We start from the raw sequence: 26,561 nt of genomic DNA on the forward strand, positions 1-26,561 counted from the left end.
CTTCCACCATCGCCTCATCTCTCTCATTTTCTTTAGATCTTTTTTGTTTTTTTTTTGTTCTCTCTCTCTCTCTCTCTCTCACTCACTCTCTCTTTTCTCTTTATTTCTCTCCTCAAATCTCACCATCCTCCACTTTAAGCCGTTATCCTCTACTCCGTTGTCAACAAGGTCATCGTCTTCAACGTTGCCTTTGTTGCTGAACCGAAAATCCAGATTTGTCGTCGATGCTATGCAACTGCAAGATCTAGATCTGTTGCTTCCAGATCTAGATCTACTACCACTACCGGGTGTGAGATTTGTGCTCTTTGTTGCTGATCTTGGTAGAGCGGATGAAGAGAAAGATGGAGAAGGTGGGGAGAAAGTAGGGGCTTTTCCCATATTAAGCCTATTTTGTATCTTAATTCCCAAACTAGGCCTAGTTTGGACGGAATTTCCAAACTAGGCTAAAGCGCTATTACAAATCGCGCTTTCACTGTTTGGAGCCCAAAATGTGATGAATAGTGAAAGCGTTATTGCAAACCACGCTTTTAATTAAGAAAACGTGGTTGCAAATCACGTTTTTAACATAAATTTTTTTTTCTGAAGAAAGCGTGGTTCCAAATCACGCTTTCACTGTGCATCTCGTTTAATTCGTTTTCTGAAGAAAGCATGGTTCCAAACCGCGCTTTCACTGTGCATATAATTTTTTTTTTTTTGAAGAAAACGTGATTGTGAATCACGCTTTCACTATTCAGCTAAAGAAGCGTAGATTGTAACCACACTTTCACTGTTCACTACAGTAAGCGTGGATTGAAACCACGCTTTCACTGTTCATTTATTTTATTTTATTTTATTTTATTTTTTAATATTTTATTTTTTTTCCTGTTTTCATTGTTTTGGTGATAATGTAATTCATAAATTTTTTTTGGCTTTACTAAAGCCATTCTCATGTTAAATTTTTTTTTTCTTTTGTCTTTGTTTTGGTTTAGAAGGTGTAATTCAGAAATTTTACATAATATGGGAAAAACCTCTTCTTTTCATATATTAATTTGTGTTACATAATATGCGAAAAGCCTCTTCTTTATATATTAATTTTACATAATATTTTTAACTAATTACCAAGCATTTGGGAATTAAGCCAATTTATATATCATTTAAATTTTTATGGGAAAAGCCTCTTTTCATATATTAATTCTACATAATATTTTTCATATATATAATTTTAAAATCATGTTCATTTAGATATTATTAAGCCAATCATGTTCATTTACAAAATTCATGCTTTCACTGTTCACTACAGTAAGCGTGGATTGAAACCATGCTTTCATTGTTCATTTAAATTTTATTTTATTTTTTTTTCCTGTTGTTATTGTTTTGGTGATAATGTAATTCATAAATTTTTTTTGGCTTTACTAAAGCCGTTCTCATGTTAAATTTTTTTTTTCTTTGGTCTTTGTTTTGGTTTAGAAGGTGTAATTCAGAAATTTTTTTTTGTCTTTACTAAAACCGTTTTCATGCAAATTTTTTTTTGTTTATTGTTTTGTCTTTGTTTTGGGTTAGAAGGCGATATGTAATTAATAATTTTTTTTTTGGCTTTACTAAAGCCATTTTCGTATAAAATTTTGTTTTTTTTCTTTTGTCTTTGTTTTGGGTTAGAAGATGTTATTCAGAAAATTATTTTGGTTTTACTAAAGCTGTTTTCATTTAAATATATATATTTATTCTTTTGTCTTTGTTTTGGGTTAGAAGGTGAGAATGTAATTGTCACGACCCAAACCCGGCCCTATGGGTTTAGCACCGTAACCGGCCAGTAATCCGAGATTACCGAAGGCCTACCTAACAGTAGTACAGTAAAACAGAGTACAGGGCCTGGCGGAAGCCAATACAGTAATTAAATAATGTCCACTGAGCTATGACAGTCTGTATGCCAAAAAGATTTTTCATACATTTATACATAACCAGTACAGAACAGTATGCACAATACATATACAATCATTCAGGCTAGGGACTCCATCCCTTGCAGAACAGTACAGTAAACAGTCAGTCTATACAATTCATTCAGTTATTACAAAACAGTAAGACAGTACAGAAGGGGGACTTCTAAAACACCCCTAAGCCTTAGCACGATAGGCTCGGAACCTCGCAGTGAGGCACAAAGGCTGGCTTGACAAAACTGGAGTAACCCTGACGCTCCTAGCTGCGGTCTGGTGCCTGAACACCTACATATATATATATATATAAGCAGTGAGCTAAAGCCCAGTGAATAACATAAAGCGTAAAGGAGTTTAGAATGAATGTCCTTACAGTAATGAAAACAGTTCATTTCAATCAGTATTTCAGTTGCTCAGTACAGTAAACAGTCATATGTGGTACATCCATTAGCATATCAGTAACAGTAGGTCTTAAAAGGCCGAACAGTAATGATGGCCATCAGTCAGTAAACAGTAGTGGCTCCACGAGGGAACCGACAAAGATCTCTGTAACAGTAACAGTAAACAGTAGGTGCTAAGGATGCCACAGTACAGTTCAGAAATAAAAGACATACATTCATTCAGTAATACTAGTTCAGTAAACAGTTCAGTTCAGTATTCAAAGATAATCAGTTGAACATATCTTTACACAATTGTTACTCACAGAGTTCTGGGCTACAGTAGGCTAGAGCGTCTCCTCAAAATGCCAACCCTATACAGTTAACAGATTGAACACACTCTAAGTTTCACAGCTGGGAAAGGTAATAATTAAATCCCTAAATTTGCCTCGGTGTGTTCTACATCTATAACCTCGTTAAGATGTCTAAAACTAGGCCTAAGAATGCTTAGGATGGCATGAGGATGCAAAGATGCACTTAGAAAACATTTCCGGAAAGCAGAGTCCCGCTCGAGCGTAAGTCACTCCGCTCGAGCGGACTGCAAACAAAGGTACCCGCTCGAGCGTATAATTACCCGCTCGAGCGTACTGTAAAAGTACTGGATGGGTGAAATCTCCGCTCGACGCCCGCTCGAGCTTGAGACATGACTCCGCTCGAGCGCCCGATCCTCCGCTCGAGCGGACTGTAAAACAGTGCAGAGAGATGCTGGATGCTCGGATTCCACGCTCGAGCGGCACTTCCCCCGCTTGAGCGGAAGTGCAGAATCTGGGAATTCCAGATTGCACCTCCAAGCTCAAACTCACATTCAAATACATCAAAACCAATCCTCTTGGGCCCATTTTCTGGAAAACGTTTATAAACACATAAAATAACATGGTTCAAAGCTCAATTTGAGAAATTAAAGCCCAAGGGTGTTTAATTCACACTCAATTTCAACCATTTTTCAAGCACAAGATGAACATGCAAACATGCATGAATTCAAACCATTTTGAAGCTCTAATTTGATGCTCTAAGGAGCCAATTGATCCAAAAACAAGTTGAAAACATGGACCATTACAAAATTATGGACATGCATGCACCATTTTGCCATGAACTCAACTCCAAATTCAACCAAGAACACATGCAAGCATAAATTATGCTCTTTATCAACATGTATGAACTAAAATATGACTTAGCTCTACAATTTAACATGGACCATGCAAGAATTAGTTCAAACACAAGAATGAGAAGGTGAAATTCATACCTAAGTTCCTTGAATGCAAGTCTAGAGGTTCAATTAGCAATCCTCACTTCAATTAGCAGCAATTCACCAAGCAATTCAAGCCAATTCAACAAAATGCACTCAATTCTCTCCTCTAGCCTCTCTCTAGTCGGCAAGGCAAGGAAGAAGGCTGGGGAAAACGTTTTTGGCTCAAGTATAATGACCTCAAAAGTGTATAGGTAGTGGCCCACTCAAGGGCAAGGTTGTAACTAAGGCCAACTCTGTATTTTATCAATATTTAATCTAACTTAATCATACCTAATCAGTTTCCAAATAATTATACCATAAAATCACATTAATTATGACGATCATCAAGCACCAATCGGTTTCTAATTCGGCCGCCGATAAGGCCTTCAATGAGCAGTTTAAACATAAGACATGAACAGATCAAACAAACAGTCAACAGATAAAATGCAATTCAAACAGATGTATTCATTCGATTCAGTTTCAATTTCGGTCAGTCAGTTCAGTACTTTGAATCAGTTCGATTATCAGTCATAATCAGTCTCGGTTAACAGTAATTAGCAGTTAATCAGTCATTAATCGGTAAACAGTATGAGGGTTGTTACAGTAATTCAGAAAACCAGTTTAGTAAAACCGTTTTGTACCCGTTTTCATTAAAAGAAAAAATTTCTTTCGTCTTTGTTTTGGGTTAGAAGGTGATATGCATGCTCTACAGTTCGAAACACACCCACACACTGTGCAGTTTGACGAGCAACGACGAAGGGTGAGATGCGAAGAGCACCGCGGAGTAGGCCAAGAAGACGAAGGCCACCGCGAGAGCTCCTAAAATAAATTTTGTCAACATTTTTGTAATAAAACTTAATACATAATATACGAAGTCACTAATTTACTAAATACTCATACAGGCATGAAAACAACATAATTGAAGTTGCAAATGTAACCGTTTTTAGTTACATAGGTAGTACAGACATAAGTCTCCCCCAAAAATACATTCTGGACACCATGAACTGAACACATATTACATACATCCTGGACACCCTGAACTGAACACACAATACATCAACATAACAATTAGACAGACAAATATTAGGCAGACAATCTGACAAACTCATTATGGAAACACTTAGTCTAACACAGACATTACATATTAATGCATGACCTAATATTGCCGAAGTGTAGACATTAACACCTAATTCGCGCTTAAATCGGCAGGTGGGTCAGAGTCTGAATAATCCGAAAACTCAGCATCAGAGACAAGTTCAAGATCCTCCATAATACCCTTGATAGCCGCAACATTTGGTTCTGTTTTGTTCTTCTAGGCATCCTTCTTAACTATGTATAGCTGCATATCGCGAGCTAACCTACGGCGCATTTGAGAAATCTCACGTTGTAGTCTTTCACATAGTCGATCAACATTATCAGGATCTTCCTTTTGGATCTCAATAGAACGTGCTTTTGGCACCTTAAGTTGATTTTCCCGACTTAAGTTTTCCAGCTATACCCGCTCTATAAATAGTGCGGGCCACTTGAGACGAGCAGCGTCAGATAAACCATATCCTGTTTGATTGTCAGATGGCTCCATACATGAACCTCCTTGAACTGGATAATACTTGGGCATCAAAAAATGTCGCTTCCCAAACCTATCACGATAACCACAAGCATAATCTAAAACTGGTATTCCCATTCCCTCCCATGAATCGTCTTCAGCATCGCCATGTCCCCTTCCCCCTCCTCGTCGTGAACTGTCACCCCTTTGCAAGTTCCTACCACCTCTGCGATTCCCACTCCCTCCCATAAATCATGTAGCCATGCTAATTTTTTAAAACAAATGAATGATAATTTCGTAGGGCAAAATGAGTTGTAAGGTTGTGTCTTCACCTTTAGTCGTTTATATAGTTGGTTATGAACAACTTTAGAAAGATGCCTCTGCATGACAATCCTACATATACGAACAAGGTATGAGTTGTCACTAGAATGAAAAAACAGAGAAAAGCAAATACTGTGTATCAAGTCACGTGACTTGACAATCCATCTGCATATACCGACATAATAAGGGTATGCTCAATGTAAAGTAAATCAGTGAATTCACTGTTGCCATGTGACTTTTTGAATTGAGAATCCCACATATATCAATAAGAGATGAGTTGTCACTGTAACAAAAAAATCGAGCAAAAAATTGAGAAAACCAAAGCCTGTGCACCAAGTCACATAACTTGACAATCCATCTGCATATACGGACAAAATAAGGGCATGCTGACTGTAAGGTAAGTCAGTGAATTTATTGTTGCCATGTGACTTTCTGAATTGAGAATCCCACATATATCAATAAGAGATGAGTTGTCACTGTAAAAAAAAAAAAATCGAGCAAAAAATCGAGAAAACCAAAGCCTGTGCACCAAGTCACATGACTTGACAATCCACTACATATACAGACAAAATAAGGGCATGCTCACTGTAAGGTAAATCAGTGAATTCACTATTGCCATGTGACTTTCTGAATTGAGAATCCCACATATATCAATAAGAGATGAGTTGTCATTGTAATAAAAAAATCGAGAAAACCAAAGCCTGTGCACCAGGTCACATGACTTCATAATCCATCTGCATATACTGACAAGTCTCTCCACGATTTGACTACTCAATGTGTGGAAAAATGAAGCTTATGTAGGCAATGTTGTGTTTCACTTAGCTATGCATCATTCGTTGTTACGACCTACTATTTGTACTTCATTGAAAAGTATGACTATTTGAATTTTTGTTGTCATTTGGAATTATTTTAAAATCAACTTTTGAATATTCAATTTGTAATATTTTGGGAAACATTTACAATCTTAACTTTTGAAATCAACTTTAAAATAATGGTGGATCTTATGAGTGAAACGTGGGTTAGGTAAGAGTACTTGGCCACCAATGTTTGTGAATATCATGGTGCATTCAAATTTGTCCAGAAAACTGGTGCATTCAAATCTGTCCAGAAAACTGGTGTTACACAGTAATTTCGGAAGTGTTGTTCTCTTTGGGTATAAATCTGAAAAATAACAAATCAGCGTCATTAGAACTGGTTACAAGTCTAGTTTCTTACATTTTTGGCCTTGCGTTGATTGCTATTCTATACTAAGAGAATCGTCAATTTCTTTAAAAAGGTGCAGAAAACAATCTGTTTGGGTATAATTAATTGTAAATAGTGATTTTCACAAGCAAATCAAGTAAAACCAATTGGGTTTTAAACTTAGTCCCCCAACTGGACCAACCACCTTGCTTTGAGCTTGTTTGTCTAGCCCCCGAAGTTTAGTTTTCTGTCAACCCCCCATTCCTTACCAAAGTCATCATTTGTACTGGACTTACAAGAATTGGAAGGTGACTCTTTCTTCTTTCCTGATGGAGATTGAAATTTTTTACGTAGAGGATCCCTATTTGACGAGGCCCAGTTAAGGGAAGCTTTTCACCGAGCTAACTATTAGGGGTGCAACTCGGGCGGGTTCGGTCGGGTTGGGGGTCTGCCCAAGCCCGACCCGAATTGTATTTGGCACTGCCCAAGCCCGCCCAAGCCCGACCATGAACCCGAACATTGTTGCCCAAGCCCGGCCCAAGCTTTGTATTGTGAACTCGGGTTGCCCGAATTGCCCGAGTTCAGAAACCTGTAAGTAGATCTAAGGGCAGACATAAAAGATGCTAATCTAATGGTAGAAAACTAACCAAAAAAAAATAAAAAATAAAAATTAAGACTAACTCTTTTACTTAATAGAAGACTAACCAAAAATAAAAATAAAAAAAATTAAGACTAACTCTTTTACTTAATTTATATATATTACATAATTTATTAAATTATATATATATTATATATTATATATTATATATTATATAATTTATATAATATATTAAATTGAATTCGGGTTCGGGTTGCTCGGGTTGGCCATTGGTTCTGCCCAAGCCCGGCCCGAATTGCAATTCGGGCATCAAAAATCTGCCCAAGCCCGTCCAGATTACAAGATATAGTTGCCCAAGCCCTAAAAAAACTCGGGCTGGGCTCGGGTTGCTCGGGTTGAGCCCGCCCGAGTTGCACCCCTACTAACTATTCTGTTTTATGTGTTATTGAAGGCGGTAGTTCGTTTGTCTGAACTTTATTAGTCCCCTAACTAGACCAACCACTTGGCTTTGAGCTTGTTTGTCCAGCCCCAAAAGTTTAGTTTTCTGTCAACCCCCCATTCCTTACCAGAGTCATCATTCGTACTGGACTTACAGGAATTGGAAGGTGACTCTTTCTTCTTTCCTGATGGAGATTGAAATTCTTTACGTAGAGGATCCCTATTTGACGAGCCCCAGTTAAGGGAAGCTTTTCACCGAGCTAACTGTTCTTTTATGTGTTATTGAAGGTGGTAGTTCGTTTGTCTGAACTTTATTAGTCCCCTAACTGGACCAACCACTTGGCTTTGAGCTTGTTTGTCTAGCCCTCGAAGTTTAGTTTTCTGTCAACCTCCCATTCCTTGCCAGAGTCATCATTTTTACTGGACTTCCAAGAATTGGAAGGCGACTCTTTCTTCTTTCCTGATGGAGATTGAAATTCTTTACGTAGAGGATCCCTATTTGACGAGCCCCAATTAAGGGAAGCTTTTCACCGAGCTACCTGTTCTGTTTTATGTGTTATTGAAGGCGGTAGTTCGTTTCACCGAGTTTAGTTTTCTGCCAACCCCTCATTCCTTACCAGAGTCATCATTTTTACTAGACTTCCAGGAATTGGAAGGTGACTCTTTCTTCTTTCCTGATGGAGATTGAAATTCTTTACGTAGAGGATCCCTATTTCACGAGAACCAGTTAAGGGAAGCTTTTCACCGAGCTACCTATTCTGTTTTATGTGTTTTAAGTATTCACATATTTCAACATACATTAATCCATTCATTAATCCAGAACATTCATTAACTCATTGCAATTCAATAAAGAAAGTCATGAACTAATAAATGTGTAGTCATAAATGTAGTTATTTCATAAACTTCAGGTTCATAAAACAAATACTTGAAATACATCCGTACGTTAGATGAACGACAACATTGTCTTACACTCCAGTAACGAAGATACGACACAACATACAACCATATAGGAAAGATAACGGTGTTTGATTTCTCATTCCTCATCTGACATGTAGTAGTCAGAGAGATATTTTTCATTGTTTAAGACATTATTTCGCTCAATCACTATCAAATCTCTGTTGTTTGCTTCTGCCATTTCGGTGGCTAGATGAAGCATGAAATGTCGACATCTCCGCATCAACATTCTGTTGTTCTCCTTTTTAATTCTGTTAACTGCTTTTTCATAGTCACTTACATTTCGTCTAGCCATGGTCAATGAACGACGATGAGGTACCGGTGCCCCAAAGTTACGTACATCATTAAACAATCCTTCTTGCTCCGTTACCCTAAATGCCCATTCTGCTCGGATACCAGCGTAATAATCCTTTGGACTCGAGTACTTTTCGCTCTTGTAGTCATAGATAAATGGAGGTAGCAGCCACACTTTCAGATTTCTTTGCCGGCGTGAACTTCCTGCACCTCTTGAAGATATTGTCCATAAAATAAAAAAATTAATAATAATAGCAATTGTAGATATATTACTATTGTTATGACTTCAACAAACATCATACTAGGGGTATCACTATTTATAGACATCATAGTGGGGGTTAACTAGAGATGATCTGGTGACGATAATGCATGCTGGGGCACTATGGAAGAAGTGATACCTGTGATATTATTTTATGTTATTCATTTCATGCAATTTTGAGTACCCGTGACTTTGTGTACCTGTGATGTAGTCACGGACGTGGTTGTCAGATAAAATTATAATTGTAGGCCAGAGGATCACAATGCAATCCCTTCATATTCGAGCAGCGAGTTGTCAAATAAAACAAAATGCAGTGAGTTGTCACATTGCCACATGAAACTATTTCTTCGTGCTTACTTTTGAAATTCAGTAAGTAGTCACTTGGAATTGACGATTTCAGTACAAATAGGTGTTTTAAAAAAATTATAAATGAAATCATAAAATAAAACAATGGCTTTAATTTTCTTTCTTTTAAAGTAATATTGTTCATAAACAACTATGAAACAGAGTGCAAGTAAATACACAACCGTCCAACTCACTTCGACCTACAAAACTATCGTTATTTTTTTCACCAAAATAATAAAATGGTCACCTGATATGTAAACACGATTGGAACTTTGCAGCCTGTATTTTATCTTATTTTCACTTAATGAACTTCATAATCATCCCATTTTCTCCTTTTTGCATTTTCTGTTTCTTTTTATATTCAGTAAATTACACTTACTCCTTCAGTCCATCACATAATTGTTTATCAACACTATTGCCATGTGGTCGTATTAATGTGACTTAGATGAATTCTGAAATGTGAGGAAAAAACAAAGCATGTAAGTTGCGCTGCACAAAGTCATATGCATCACGTAATTTGAGGAAAAAAGTCACAAAGTATACAAGCATGGCAAAGTCAGAAAGTCACATGCATTACTACATCACTGCATAAAGTGACATGCATCACTGCATCACTGCACAAAGTCACATGCATCACTGTATCACTGCACAAAGTCACATGCATCACTGCATCGCTGCACAAAGTGACATAGCATCTGACGAAAAAACAAAGCATACAAATTATTACGTCTGTTCAAGTCACTGGTGAGCATCACCGAGAAATGTTGGACGTATCACTACGCCGAGCTACAATTTATCATCGTACCATACCTACTGTGCCGATGTGAATTATGCAATTTGGTCAAATTTCTCCAATTAAATTAAATGAAATATGTAAGGTAAAAAATGAAATTAAATATGTTGTCAAGGCAAAATAAATTGAATTATATTTGTAAGGGGAAAAATTAAATTAAATTTCCAAGCGGATTTGAACTTTGCTTAAAACCTTCAGATATGCACTGAGTAGTAAATAAAAGTCGAAGTGACAACTCCTATCAAGTTGATGCATAGTTGTTCAGGTCATAAAAGTTGACGTGACAACTCTAATGCATGGTTGTTTACAATAATTTCATACATACAGCTACCATGTGTATATATGGTATAAATATCGCATCATACCACAACAAAAGTTTCACGGCTATTTCGAGTGATATCATCATGAGATATACGGTGGTTGATCTATATTCAGCAATGGGTCGTTATTGGGTTGCAGATGGAGATGAATTTCAATACTTATTAAATCCAAATTTGCATTACTCACGTGCCACCGTCAATACCATGAGAGTTGAGTGGGAATTTCGCATAACTCGAGCAAACGTTCTCGTTGAGTTATGTCATGAAGTTAATATTAAATTTCCTCGCCGGTTAGCCATGCGTATGCTAACTGACACTCCACAATTGTTGCAAAGGGCATTGCATCGTATCCGCGACGAAGTTAATCGCATGACCCAACGTTTGCAAAGGTCCTCACTAATGAAGACCGCAAATGAGCGTGCCCAAGATGGGTTAATGGATGATGCACACCAGTACTTCGCCTGGAGTATGGATGTTATGTATGAATCTGATATTGAGATGTTAGATAATGATGATAATGAATGAAATTGTTTGGATGAATGACTAAACCATTTATGTTGTAATGGATTTGTAATGCTTATCCACGACTTATCAATGAAGGGAAATATTTCAATTGTTTTTGAGGAGTTCTTGTAATTCTATAAATAACAAATACCTTTGCTTTCTCTCCGTTATTGTTATTTTGAAGAACGCTTTCAATACCAGCCACTCCATGCACTCACTCTACGCACTCACTCTTCTCTTCTCTCTCTCTCTCTCTCTCTGACACACACACACTCACCCCCCCCCCCACACACACCAAACCACACACACACACACACCAAACCAATATAATTTTTAATATATATAAATTTTATTTTATAAAATGAAGACCAATATTAAATATATATATAATAAAATTTATAATAGCAAATAATAATCAACTATATGAAATTAAGACCAATATTTTCAAATAATTTTTTTCAAATAATTTTTTTTTTCAATTCATTTTTTTGTCTATTTTTTTTTTCAATTAATCTTTTAATTCAATTAAATTTCTTTCAATTATTTTTTTTTCGATTTAATATGTGTGATCCCATTGTTATAAATAATAAAAATAAATATAAATATTTTAGGTCTGAACAAACATATGTTTTTATAATAATCAACTTTATGGGTTTTTAAACATTTTGTTCAAGCCAAACGCGTTTGTAATTTATGTTTTTCTAAAAATAAACAAAAACTAGTTTTTAAATTTTTTGTAAACAAAAACAAAAAACGTAAATGTTACCAAACGCTACCTTTTTATTTTTATTTTAGGGTTTAGGATTTATAGTTTAATTCTTAAAAAGTTTTTTAACTTCAATTTTATAAAAAAATAAATCCTAAACCCTAAAAAATAAATTTTATAAGTAAGAATAAAAAATTGTGAAATTATAATTTCGAATAAATAAGTATGACACATTTACATTATATGTACAAGTTTGATTTACAAAAACTATAACAATTACTACAAATAAAAAAAAATAGACACTCCATATCACACTCGCTAATGCCCTAACCTGCCCCTAGTCCCACAACCCCGACCGTGGACCTCCCTCCTCGGTCTCCTGCGGTAGACTCTCTGAATGTCTGGCGCTCCCTCCCCTGCATGTGCCCCTCCACTGACTGCCTGTGGAGCCTGTGAGTGTGACCCCCCCCTCTCCTGCATGTGCTGTCCCTGATTCTGTCTCTGCCTGAAGATCGGATACTGCTGTGAGCTGTGAAACTCCCTCATCTGGTGCAACTGTATCACGATCTGCAGCTGGACCTCTGCCTCTGCTCGCACCCCGACCTCGGCCGCGACGTCTGCCGCGACCATAACCTCGACCTCTCCCTCGCGCTCTGGAGGGGGCTCAATATGGGCCTCATCCTCAACGTGGGAGATGTCGGTGAGAACTGCATCAGTTGCACTCATGGTCACGGTCGAACTAGTCCCCAGAAAAGCAGGTGGTAACTGGGTGTGTGGGGTAACAATGTCATGCATGTATCGGGGCAGTGTCCAATCAGGGTAAGCATGCTGGGTAGGATGTACGTGTGGGGAATCTGGAGAAATGTATGGGGTACCATGCGGTGGGGTGACTGAAGTCCAAGGACCTGCTGTGGCTGGCGCTGAACTGGAAGGCACTGACGTGGACGGGACTAATGTGTCTGGAACAGCTGTTGCACTGTATACACCGTAGTGGCCAAAATGCAAACAATCTGCCCGATGGGTATGCTAGATCCCCTTGTACAATAAGTCTCGGATCTCTGCAAGGGCCTGCATAGCATGCTGTCCATCACGTTTGAAAAGGGCGTCCTCAGCCAAGTGATATGACCTCCCAGCTCGAACCACCTGAAAAAAAATTCAAACATATTAGGCTATAGTTGACTGAAAGTAAATCAATTATGATCTTAACAATTATCTGACACATACTATGATACTCACTAGTGTCTCGAGAGAAGGCCCAAGTCCCTGATATCCGGACTCAGACAGGTGGCTCGGATTACTGACGAGTAGGTGTGTATGTCGCCGATACCACAACATGTAAGGGTCCGAAGAGGGGAGAACCTTATCGCTCCAGTCAGCCTATACAATACTATCGCGACGGGCATCCCACAGCTGTATGTATCGCATATGATGCAGACTCCAGTCAGTGCCGGCTTGGCCACGTCTATCAGTTGCATGCAACTACCACTCGGTGTCGCACCGGTCCGGCACGGACTGGACCTAACCAAACTATCGGAGGACACGATCAGGGAGATATTGGTTATAGCGATCTCGGTTTTCCCTCCTTTGGTTGTTGTGTTCCGGACTTAGGTTCCGTGATGTTGGTTGTTGCTTATATCTTGTTTCCGTCCTTCAATTCTTTGTGTATGAGTTTTAAGATGTGTTGGGTTGGTTTGTAACTGGTTGGTTATGGTCGGAAATACCTACTGTCCAGCCTTTAGTCTCTTCGCTCGAGCCAGGATTTTGTCGCTCGAGCGAGCCTTGTGTTGTTACTTCTTCGCTCGAGCGAGAGTTTGTACGCTTGAGCGAGTTTTGTATGTCTTCAGGTTTTGTTCAGACACAGCCTTGGCTCGAGCGAGCTTTCCTTCGCTCGAGTGAGCGAGCTGTATGTTTTGGATTTCTTTGTTCGAGCGAGCTATTCTTCGCTCGAGCGTGCTTCTGGTTGCAGACCTGAAGCTTCGAATTGTTGGCTCGAGCAAGGCTTTCTACGCTCGAGCAAGGCTTTCTACGCTCGAGCAAGTTATCTTTGTGTCTGGTCGCTCGAGCGAGCCTCTGTTATATCAGTACGCAGCAGCAGTCCCCTTCATCACTTTTTGATTTTCTTTTCTCCCTCAAACCCTAGATTCGACCTCTCTCTCTCTATATACATCTTCTCTCTAGGGTTTTATCTAGTTCTAGTGGTCTTCTACCCTAATCCCTTTGGAAGAAAGGTAGAGCTTCGCAAGGGCTTCACTTTAATCTGAAAAGTTATGGATTTAGAGCACTTTGACTTTCACCTCTCTTCTCCTTTGAGCTCTGAAAATTAAGGTAGGGATATCCTACTCCTTCTTATGAGTTTTGACTTAAATATTTATCATTTTGATTAGTTGGTGTTGTTGGGTAATTTTGGAAAAAGTTAGGGTTTGGGTTGTAATTTATAAAAGAGGGGTTTTGTGTTCAATAACTCCACGTGTATTTAAGGCCTTGGAAATATGAGTTTGAGAGTTAAATTGGTGGAATTTAGTCTTAGGACCAATATTTGAGAAAACGGGAAGATGTCCTAATTTTTGTAATAAATTAATTTGTATAATTAATTTGGAAAAAATGTGAAAATATGAAATTGAGTTGATATCCATGAAATTGGGAAAATTATGAGATTGAAAGGTGTAGTTGGATAATTTAATCACTCTCCTATGAAAATGTCGATATTTTATCTGTTGATAAATTTACTATCTGTTTAGAGATAACTGCTTTGGGCTATCGGTGGAGGATAATATAGATTGTTGTAGACACTGCATGTTGATTAAGGAAAACTGAAACTAGTCGAACGTGTTATGTCATTGAATATTACGGTTGGATTAATACAGCAAATATGTGTATTGATTGATTATTATATGTGATGAAGTGCTGAAATACATTATATATGTATATTTGTTAGGGAGGAGATAGGGGATGTACTCCAGTGTGTTGGAGGAGATAGGGGATGCACTTCACACACATATGTGTTCATATACTTTAACACATTATTTATGTATCTTTGTTTGGGAGGAGATAGGGGATGTACTCCATATGTGTTCATATATTTTAACACATTGTTTGTGTATCTTTGTTTGGGAAAAGATGGGGAATGTACTCCATATGTGATTATATGCTTAAATACATTGTATATGTATCCTTGATTGGGAGATAATGAGGGATGGACTCCATAGATAACTAAGCTGACTAGAATGTCCGGGGTAAAGTCCCGAAACCTTATAAATTGAAGTGCATGAATAGAGTTGTTAATTGGAGTTTTAATTACATGAGTTGTAGTCTCATTTTGAATCATAGATAGCGGAAGTATTAATGAGTCGAGCTGTAGTCTCACCTAAATTGTTTGGTTAGATAATGAACCATATTGAGGAATTGAATTGGATAAATAAGGGAAGTGCATGGTGGCATGGATGTATTTGTTATCGGGAGATGAGAAGGGTATAAATTGGTATGTACGTGTTAATCACTTGTCGAATGATAATGTTTTAGTTATTTCTCATGTTGGGTTTAGTATATCTCTATAGGGCTTTGGCTTACCCTACTTGGGACACCATTTTCAGGTACCGGAGACGTGCCAAGTTCAAGATATTTGCTTGGGAGGTTTTAGGAGTTGAAGACTCTGCTTTATTATTTGTTTTGTTGATTATATGTAAATGTAAGCTGAGGGCTTTACTTGTAAAAGAGTTAGAACTCTTTTTTCGTATAACCAAGTAACAACTTGGAAAGATGTAAGCCCGCAGGGTATTTTATCATTTTTGTAAACATTTGTGACTTGTATGAGATACTCATTTGTAATATTAACTCTGATGTATGTATGGGAATGTGACTTATCTATCATGTGTATCTATATAGGACAGTTTGGATGGTGGAATTATGTATTATTTTGAGGGCGTTACACCACTCAACCACATCAAAACAAATGAGTGGCACTCTTGCCATCCATATCTCTTCACCTAGTCGGCAATAGTCTGGGAGCGTACCGAGGACCCCAGCATAAGGCTGCCAGATAAACTACAATAACGACAACTCTATTAAAAATCGCTCATGAATATATACACTCCATATGACAATTAAAATTTAGGTATTTAAATTTTATACCTCGCCCTCTATCATCCGGTCAAGCTAGTCTCTATACACGACGACTACATGGGTCGATACGACCTCGTGGCCCATATCAACCCTCCACTAGCTACCCCGAGGTCCGGCTGGCAACTGCATGTCTCCCTAGCTGATGGGAACCTCACCAGGAGCAACCAGTTGCCGCCTAGATGGGTCAATGTGAATCAATCTCTCCCACGCCCAAATCTGCAATAGTTTGAACGCAATTACAATACTGATATATGCCATACAATATGAATTGACATGTAATAAATTTTTTACTAACCTGTAGCAAGACAAGGGGTCCTCCGATCTCCTTCGCACCCACCTGAGCTGCTCGACATAGCATCCTGTACAAGCATGCCAAAGCGCGCCCCAGCTGTACTGCCCAATCGCGTCAATGTCTCTCAACAATGGAAAATACATCAGCTTGAGCAAGTTCTGTGACTTATTAGGAAGAAGTACCCCCCCAATAAGCCACATAATATATGTCGGGCATGCTGATGTACTAACTCATCTGGCGCATGATCTGGAAGATGGCCCTGAAACTGCTCGGACAGCCACCTCACCCTCAGTCTACCTGGCTGTAAGTCTGCAGGTGTGGGTGCTACTCCCAGTAGTTCAGCACATAGGGCTATCCACTGGTTCCTCGTCAATGGTGGGTCAGGTCCAGTAACTGCTCGCCCATCAATCCGTAGACCATATAGGACAGATACGTCCTGTAATGTGACGATGGCCTCCCCAATCGGAAAATGAAATGTATGAGTCTCTGTGCGCCACCTCTCGACGAGAGCAGTGATGAGTGGGTGGTCCAGTCTAATATGGCCTATACGATAGACACCATAAAAACCCGTGCGTAGTAGACACTGCAAGACTCTATGGTCCAATGGACGCTCCCACAGGCCGGAATCTCCCCGCCGGCATGTCACTACGGTGCGTGCCTCGTCCTGCATAACAAAAGGACTAGTTTAAATTATAGCATTATCACGTAATATAAAACAAAATGCAGGGTAGTTTCATTGTAAGCGTAAAGTCCAACAAACGTTATTGCATACCGGATCCTTCCATATACTGTCAGCCCGATGTGGATGACTGAAAAGTGGTACCTCATCAGGTAGATGTGCCATGAAGCCTGTACAAGTGACATACTAGATCACAATAATAAAAGTCTCATTTAATCATAACATGAAAACTGTAATTATTCCATAAATTACGATTTTTAAAAGAAAAGTTTTTTACGCTGCTATTTACAAATTTATATTTGTGTGACACCATATATGGAAGCAATTCACTAAAATGTAAATAATTTTTATTTACAAAAACTGTATTGGTGAGCATGTAATTTAACTATAACAATTAAACTCAAATTATTCCATACATGACGACTTGAAAAACAAATATAGTCGATTATTTTAAAATTCTCAATTTGTGTGCCACTAACATGGAATCAATTCACTAAAATCTAAATTTATCAATTTATGTGCCATTAAATATGATAAGCAATTCAACAGAACCTATCGTTATGTATGCTATAACTAATATAGAAATTTTTACAAAATCATTTAAGGGTCTCAGTTACATAAGCTTAATAATGAGCAGTAACAAGTAGATAGTTTTCATACGTAAATATTTGTGAAAAAATTGAATGAGAATTTTTTGTTCAATAAGAGGTTGCTAATTACATTCATGACATATTTTACAAAACTTCATTATTGATTTTGTAATGGTAAAAGTTCCAATCAAGTATAAAATTTGTAAATTACGTAGATCTAGTTCATAAATTGTAAGTGTAAAAAATGCTTGCAGCATTCGAAAATATTAAATATATTCATAAATAATAAATTTTAAAATGGTAGAAGAACTATGTGATTTTCACAAAAATTTTTGTAATAGACATTTTCAATCAAGTAGAGAATAAAAAACATAGGCCTATGTGGTATAGTTAAATATTTTTGCATACATATTTAGTTCAATTTATTTGTTTAGTATGTTAGTTGTAAATTTTTTCAAGGAAATCAAACAATTACAATATATAAAGAATAAAAAAATTGAAATGATTTATTACAAATAAAAAATGATTTATTTAAATGTACGACACCGTTTACAAATAATGAATTACAAAATAAATAATTAAATGATCTATTACAAATAAAGAATTAAAAAATTATCTATTACAATATGTAAGTATTACATAGTCTTCATCGACCAAGTCGCGTCGGACATGTTCGCCTGTCATGACCCGTTTGCTAGCACTCACTGCAACGAGAGGTCAAACGCCTATCTGATATATCCATCTCATTTGGAATACGAGACATAGATGTACGACCCTGTTTTACTTCTCGCAGACGAAGTACATTAGGCATTAAGGTCCACTGCGGATCATCCTAATAATCTTGATGTGGTATTGGATTGAATTTTGTTTCCCAAACCCCCATGTATATAGGAAGCCTATATACTGGATCAACGTACTTGAATGGATTGTCACCGTATTCAGACATTATAGCGAGCATATGGGAACATGGATAGTGTCTTATCTCATATTTCCCACAACTGCACATGGGTTGATTCATCCGCACAATTTGTGTATTGCGACCTCGTCCATGGCGTAAAGATGTTTGCACCTCAAATACGCGGCGTGGCCTATGTAGACGTCCCCCGAACGCCCCGGAAGGGTGAGCTCCCGTTCTGTTCATTTGGGGTCACTACAGCTCGGACTCTCAAATTGTCACGGTTCTAAGTCTGAACCAAAGAGTCCAAATCCGGCAAATCATTTTGAGAAAACAGATTTTTGAAAGAAGTGCCAAACATGGACTGCTTTGCCTGATACAGAGTCGCCACCTAAATATTTTATTTTGGGAAATTTAGGAAACCCTGACTCGTTGCCTAAGGCCACGTGTCCGTCATCACCAAAGTTGCCTCGGCTCGGGAACTTGGGTACGATTGGGGAAGGTCACTTCGTGAGCACCCCCGCTCGCCCGATCAAAGATCGGCCTCTACTAACCATGATATCAAGTTTTGAAAACATTGTGTGTTCTTATTCCGGTTATTAGCCTAGATTACTATGTGATGCGCACAGCATACAAGTATAGACTGGGTCGCCTGAATTGGAACAAAACATTTCATGTTCGTTTGTTTTGAAAGTGGTTTGCTACCCGCAGGTAGGCTTAAAATGCAGATTTTGCCACCCTCGGGTGGGCTTAGAAAAGATGGTTTTGCCACTATCTAGTGGGCTTAAAACGCACATTTGATGAATTGTTCCAATTCAGATAACCCAACCTTCACCCACAGACATTCAGGCAGTTATATCACATAAGCAAATAGCCTCATGGTAAGCATGCTATTCATGGCAGTCACTCACACGCATGCAAGGATGCTAAAGCATAAAACTTACCGAGTACTCCAAGCCAAAACAAAAGCTAGGTTAGAAATCCATGCATGATCCTAACTATACAGAAATGCCTAATGCAACACATGCAAAATGCAACTAAGATAGGCTCGGCTATTCTAAACATGGCATATGAAATGCTACGGCTAACATGTATTCAACTTGGAATTGAAAATACAATGCAGTTAGTATGATGCGCCGAGCCCGGTGCATGCAAAACAGATGAATGAATGCAAATATGCTATCATACTGTATGCTAATTGAAATATGCCCTAATCTAACCATCATAAGCGGATAAATAAAAGGGAAGAAAGACGTGGGGTTGGAAGACATACATCACACTCACCCACATTTATTACAGTTGTGCTCTCGCGCAGAGGGTCCGAATGAATAGTACAGTCTAGAATAAATACAGTCCAAATAATACAGTCCAAATAATACAGATTCCTAATTAATTTACAAATTAACTAAGAAAAAAAAGATAAATTGGCATGCAAGCCAGGGACTGCCTTGACTCTGATGAATGATGCATGCTCGGGTTGCCTTTGCGCGGAAATCCATGACGATGCCCCAATTAGCCTCTGTTTGCACCTGTTCTTGAAATGCGTGCTAAGCCTCGGAAGACCGCTGATTCTTGATTTGCTGCAACAGAGAGCAGGAAAGGGGCATAGCAATGTATTTTCATAAATGTATGCATGCCTCGATCCTCGTGCCACCAATCACGCATCTCGATGCATGATGGCCGAGGAGTCGAATTGCACAATTTAATATGGAATGAATGCACGTATAAACACAACAAAACCTAACTCTATCATGGATAATCCGGAGTGTCGGTGACTGGGGAATTGAGACACGTTTCGTCACTCGGAGTACGAAATGCACCTCGTTTCCCGTGCCCGGGCTAACTCCTATCCCGAACACGATGCAATATGCATGACATGCATGAAATGCAACTAAGATACAATCCTAACATACACAATGTTATGGAATGGCATACACGCTACACGAGGTAATACACAACCGAGCATACATAATGCTATGGATGAAATGGCATACGCAATGCAATAATGGGCTTACACCAACATGAGAGAGCCTCAGCCACACTCACATAGGAGGCCATCAGATGAAAACAAGACAACTCGAAATGCGTGCACACATGCACGCAAACCGAGGACCGACCCTCAGGCACCGAAATGCCACTCTAATGAGGCATGGCAAAGACATGAAATATGGCACACTATAATGCAAAAATCAGAGGTAAAATGAGATGCAAAACAGCCCCAAAACCCGGTAAAATGAAACCCGATGCATGGAACGAGCCCCGAAACATGGATTTTGGTGCATGAAATGGCTTATAACTATACAATACAAACATAATTTGAACATGAGATGAAAATACAGAAGCAAGGCAGCCTCAAAATAAGAATTTTTACAGTTCAAAGCATGGCCAAACAGCAAACACAAATAGGGCAAAAATAGCATGCAAAAATGGCCCTAAATGTGAGATAATGAAGCAACTCACAGATGCTGACCCCAAACAGATTAGGGCCCTTCAACAAAGTTGAAGAGGGGCCAAAAATATGATCTTTTACAGTTTATGGAAAACCACAAAAACCAGCACAGGTATGGCTAAACTCTCATGCAAGAAATGGGCCAAAAGATGACCAAAGAAGCAAGTGGTGGTTTCTGGCCTTAAACACAAAGGGGCCCTTCAACAATGTTGAAGAGGGGCCAAAAATAATGCATTTTACAGTTGATGGCCGGACCCAAAACAGTATGCAAATATGTTCAAAATGCTATGCAAAATGAAGCCAAAAAGAGAGATATAACACAAAGTATATAAAAGATGCCTCAAACCATGAAAGACCCTCAATTAAACATGAAGAATGGACCAAAATAAGACTGTTTTCAGTTCTGAAAAGAGCCCAAAAACAGAAGCACAATAGGCTAATAAATCATGCAAAAAAAGGGACCAAAGAGGGGTATAAAGACAAGTGGCACATGGAGGTCCCAAACAGTGATGAGCCCTTCTTAAATGTTGAATAAGGGCTCAAAATAAGCCTATCTACAGTTTACATCATGCTCCAAAACAGATCACACATAGGCCAAAAATACTATGCAGGATAACGGTATATAAGAAGGATAATGAAGCAAGTGCAATGTGGGGGGCTCAAACAGTGTTGAGCCCTTAATGAAATAAGAAAATGAGCTCAAAAAAATGACCTTTTTAGTTTTGGTCGGAGCTCAAAACAGTAAGAAGAGAGGCTAGAAAAATGTTGCAAAATTGGGCTCAAAAGAGGGGAAATGATGCTTACCCTTGAAGACAAGTCTTTGGATGCTTCTTGGCTTGAGAAGTGGTGTCTCCTAGCTGCTGGAAAGCTCTCCAAGCTGCTGGAAATGGAGTAGTGGTGGTGGTGCTTGGTGGTGATGAAGAAATGAGGGGTAGGACTTAGGAATTTTTAAGGAAATGAGAGAGATGGAGGGAGCTATGATGCAAGAGCTCTTAAGGGAAATTTTTGTAACCCTTATCCCAGACCTGGCCAGCCAAGTATATACACCAAATAGGGAGAGAAATGGAGGGAAAAAGTGGAGGGAAAACAAGCCAAGTTTCCCCCCAAAAGTTGTCCCCCCGGATACAGGTTTTTGGGGGGAAAAAAGTGTACAGCTGTAAAGTACATGTTGCAAGGATCATGGCCGGCCACTTATTTGAGCTTCAGGTGGCCGGCCGGCCACCTCCTATAGCCGGCCGGCCAAGGGTCAAAAGGGTCAAGAAGATTTAATGGCCGGCCACCACAAATTGGTGTCCTCCCAGGTGTCCTCAACACAGCCCTGTGGTTCAAAATTGTAAATTGTAAAACAGGAGAGAGAATAGGCCATTTTTAGGAGGGGTTCAAAAGGGTCAGGTGGAATTACTGGCCGGCCACTAACTTTTAGGGTCCTCCCATGTGTGTGCATCACAAATATGTGGTTAAAAGTTCAAGAAAATGGCCCAAGGGTGTTCAACATTGGCTCGGAAGTGAGAAAAACGGGCGTCGGAGGGCGCCGGAGGATATATAACTGGTTGCTGAAACAATTGCTGGCCTCCCACCCTTCTACGGCCTTCCTGGTGATGAAACAGAGGTACCTGCCAAAAATAAACGAAAACCGATGCAAAACGAATGTTCGGGGGCCAAAACGCGCAGTTCGGGGCCCCGAAAACTGCCTGTTAAGCACCGAAAGTGGCACTCGACCTCGAAGTGGGTCTCTCAGACCTCAGTGTACCTCAAAAGGGAGTAAACAAGAAGTATGCCAAAAACCGGGGCAATAGGAGATGGTTAAGTGGTCCCGAACCGAGGCACACGGCCTGACAGCTCCGAAAACCGGGAACCGAGCTCCGAAATGGGCAAAATGGCCTACAGCCACAAAATGTAGCCTGCGGCCACTGAGAGATAGTCTACAGGACCTCTCCCTCCCCTCAGGAAAAGAAACAGAGAAAACAGAGCCTGGTTCGCAAACCGAGGCAAGGCACAGAAGAAGGTTCGGAAATCCGGAGGCAGGGCTCATGGCCGCGACTCTGAGACTTCTAAACGAGCATAATATGCAGTATCACCGAGCGCTCAACTGGTGACGTCTGAGTCTTAAGGTCGGTCAAAAATGGGGTGTCTACAGCCTATCAGAAAATTGTAATATAAACTAATCAAGTTCATGTTTTTAGGTGTACTTAACTTCACAACATAATAACAGCAATTTAGTTTATATTGCAAACTAACCTGTCATACGATATCAACTTGAAAGTATTTACCCTTGGAATGCCATCCTCAATAGTTTTTTGTATCTCTCTAGGGTATTGGAACTCATTTCGTACATCTATTTCAGCTTGGGCTCCCATCTCGTCAAAATATTTTACGAGCCGCTGAAATGTAAATTCAACCATAGCTGAGATAGATAAGTTCCTTGCACCTTTCAAGATGCTATTGAAGCACTCTACATCGTTGCTGGTCAATACCCCCCACTGATATCCACCGTCATACGAAAGGGCCCACTCCACAAGATTCATCTTGTGAACCCAATTGATGGCATCTTGGTCAATAGCCTGTATTGTTGTAAGTAACCATTACACTTTCGTCGTTGATGAGCACTCCCTACTTTCCATAGAAGTTGTTTCGGCTCCTTATTTTTGAACCTAGTGTTAAAGTTACTACAAACATGTCGAAGGCAGTGCCGATGATATCCAACAAATTGGAGCAAGGGATTCAGCCAATGTCGCCTCACAGCAGCTAAAATACTCTCAACTCGATCAGATATCAAAGTCACTCCCTGTCGGTCCATGACAATATGTTCCTTGATATTTGAAATGAAGAATGACCAAGACTCTAAACTCTCCCTGTCGACAACAGTGAATGCAAACGGTAATACTTTGCCATTGGCAGTGACAATCGTTGCTACAAGCAACACACCAGTGTATTTCCCATATAAGAATGTACCATCTATGGTTATAACAGGCCTACAATATCTGAATCCATCGATGACGGGTTTGAAAGACCAGAAAATAAAGTGGAAGACGGGCATAATGGTTGTACCTCTGGTATATCTATACTTCCATTGCATGATGATGCCAGGATTAGATGTTTGTAATACATGCATGAATTTAGGCAACATCCTATATGATTCATCCCAATCCCCGGATACCATTCTAATTGCCTTTGCCCTTGCATGCCACGCCTTCTTGTATGATATACTATAGTTCATGGTCTTTTTGATATCTTCAATGACATTCTTAATTGGCATATCAGGTTCATTCTGCATACGACAATACCTATGAGTCAGATTATTTTGTTGTGAACACTATAAACAAACAAATATATATATATATATGTAAACATTTATTTTGTATACTCACTGCAACTTGTCCCAAAAGATGAGAAGCAATGTAACTGGAGCTAATATTAGTGTGGTCTCTGTTCATTCGTGGATATAAACAATGGTGAGGACCCCTATACTGCTTTATTTCAAAAAGACCATGTATCCTACTAAGAGATGCACGCAACCACCATCTGCAATCGTGCTTGCAAGCAGACACCCAAACGTCTCGCTTGGAGGTTACAACTTTATACTCTCGATTATTTGTTGCATGGTACAATTTCACAGCATGTACGAGTTGCTTCTTATCTACGAAAACTATCCCTTTGTCCAACTCTGGATTTTCAGCATTCTATAATCGGTTACGGGGAACGACATCGCGGTTACTAATGTCAAAATCACCACCCATGTGAATGTTTTCATAGAAAGGGATTTCAGGTCTAGGTGGAATGGGGGCATTCTGAATATCAACGGGAGCATCGGCATCATCTTCTTCATCATCATCATCTGATCTGCCCAATAAATTTTCTTCATCACACATTTCGTTCTCATCATTGTCTAGGGCGGCATCAGGACCGTACATGTCGCTGTCAGCAAACTGCACAGAATTAACCGTTTCAGCCATATTACCAACAACTTCAACTTGAGTGGTATGATGGCTGTAGGTGGGCACATCTTCGGTGTTATTGTGAAATTCAGTCTCATATCCACCACGTGAACTTGATTCTCCACCATGGCCCTGAAATGTCTGTTGTGTGTAGCCCGCTGCATAACATTCATTTCATTCATACATAGGAGACTGAAACGCTGTCGTGTCAATCCCATGTGTCAGCAATGTAGTGAACGGACGAGAATCCATGTGTGTCATATTTGGGACATTGTGTACAACCTCTTTATCAATGTACACTTCCAAACAATTTGGTGATTGGAAACTTCCACCGATAGTTAATATGGTGTTCAACGCCTCATCATCATTGATCGGTAATATTTTGTATTTGCTGGTTGCTTGCCACTGGCGATAAGGATATCTACATTTGAAGATCAATTGGATAGTTTCCCCGTAACTTGCCACCTTGGACATAAACATCTCCTCCAAATTGGTAAGTGTGGTGCCAAGTTGCACCCCATATATCTCTTTCGGCTCAGCATCTTATGACACACCTTCATCGGGATCCCGAATTATGTTTCCCCCCCAGTAAAAGATAATTAGAACAGTTGCCATATACTTGCTTCAATGAAACAATAAACATTAAAATATCAACAATATCCGTACATCGAATTTTACTTCTAAAATAATTATATGAATTTTAAATCATTTAATTAGAATTACTTGTGAGGCAATAACTTTATCTAAGTAATCAGTAATTGGACAAGTCATACAAACATTTTAAATCATAGTGTAAGTTTTGTATGAAATTATTATTCTTCTCATTGAGTTGAAAGAACTCGATTGATTTGGACAATATAAAATAGAGGTTTCAAACATTGTTCTTCATTTTTTAAAACTGGTGATCCAATTCTTCAAATTTATGGACAATTAAAGATAAGTTAATTTGATTTGCTCAAACTTGTACCATTAGGGACCTTAATGACAAAGTTATTTCCTATGTGAAATCGTAACCCCCTGTGACAACCCTCACCACTATTTACTGATAATACTACTGATCACTGCTAAATTATGACTGAATATGATTAAGTAACTGATTTGACTGAAATTCTAACTGATTGATTGAGTGTATTAGTTTGAATGCATGTCTATTTGTTTGACTGCTAATGATCTGTTCATGTTTTATGTTTTAAATTACAAATTGAAGGCCTTATCGGCGGCCGAACCCGGAACTGATTAGTGTTTTGTGTTAATTAGAATTAATGTGATTTTATGGTAAATTTAATTGAAATTTGATTTGGTATGATTAAATTGGATTAAATAATGTTAAATTGCATTAGTGGGCTTATTTACCAAAATGCCATTAAGTGGACTTTGCTAGACCAATTGTTTAGTCTTGATTTACATGTGTTGGCATCACTTTTCATCATCCTTCTTGAGACCCAAAACCGTATGAAAGAGTGAGAGATGAGAAAACTTGGCTTCAATTGAGATTTGACTTGGAGGCTTAGAAGATTTGGAGGATAATTGCAAAAATTGAGCTTCCCTTCTTGAACTTGAAGACTTAAGGTAGAGCTTTTGCCTTCTTGTTTATGAATTGAGTTGGTTCTTGCATGGTTTAGAAGAATGTTGAAGTCTAGAGCCAAGTTATGGCTTAAAATGTGGAATAGTGAGCTTGTATCATGCATGCATGTTTACATTCTTGAATTTTGAGGTTGTTTTCATAGAATCCTCACATGCATGTCCATATTTGTGTTATAGTTCATGAAT

The 26,561-nt window shown here is 38.8% G+C and overlaps 2 protein-coding genes across 6 annotated transcripts in view; one reads left to right on the top strand and one right to left on the bottom strand.

Annotated features, from left to right (window-relative positions):
* The window catches only part of LOC114290497 (putative disease resistance RPP13-like protein 1), a 33,348-nt gene extending 17,649 nt beyond the window's left edge, over positions 1-15,699 (top strand). For all 5 annotated transcript variants that reach the window (XM_082916745.1, XM_082916747.1, XM_082916751.1 and 2 more), the window contains one exon: positions 15,423-15,699. In XM_082916745.1, coding sequence (XP_082772871.1) covers positions 15,423-15,476 — 54 coding nt within the window. In that variant the 3' untranslated portion in view covers positions 15,477-15,699. The remainder of the gene's footprint in view (positions 1-15,422) is intronic.
* Positions 15,700-16,086: 387 nt separating this feature from the next.
* LOC145819403 (serine/threonine-protein phosphatase 7 long form homolog) lies at positions 16,087-18,275 on the bottom strand. The gene is made up of 4 exons (XM_082913391.1): positions 18,218-18,275; positions 17,016-17,092; positions 16,530-16,907; positions 16,087-16,167 (listed from the first exon to the last, which is right to left on the bottom strand). The coding sequence occupies exons 1-4, from the start codon at positions 18,273-18,275 to the stop codon at positions 16,087-16,089; spliced, it is 594 nt and encodes a 197-aa protein (XP_082769517.1).
* Positions 18,276-26,561: the final 8,286 nt, after the last annotated feature.

The sequence above is a fragment of the Camellia sinensis genome, chromosome 2 (genome assembly GCF_055761805.1).
Source record: "Camellia sinensis isolate YWXY chromosome 2, ASM5576180v1, whole genome shotgun sequence".
NCBI classification, from domain to species: Eukaryota; Viridiplantae; Streptophyta; class Magnoliopsida; order Ericales; family Theaceae; genus Camellia; species Camellia sinensis.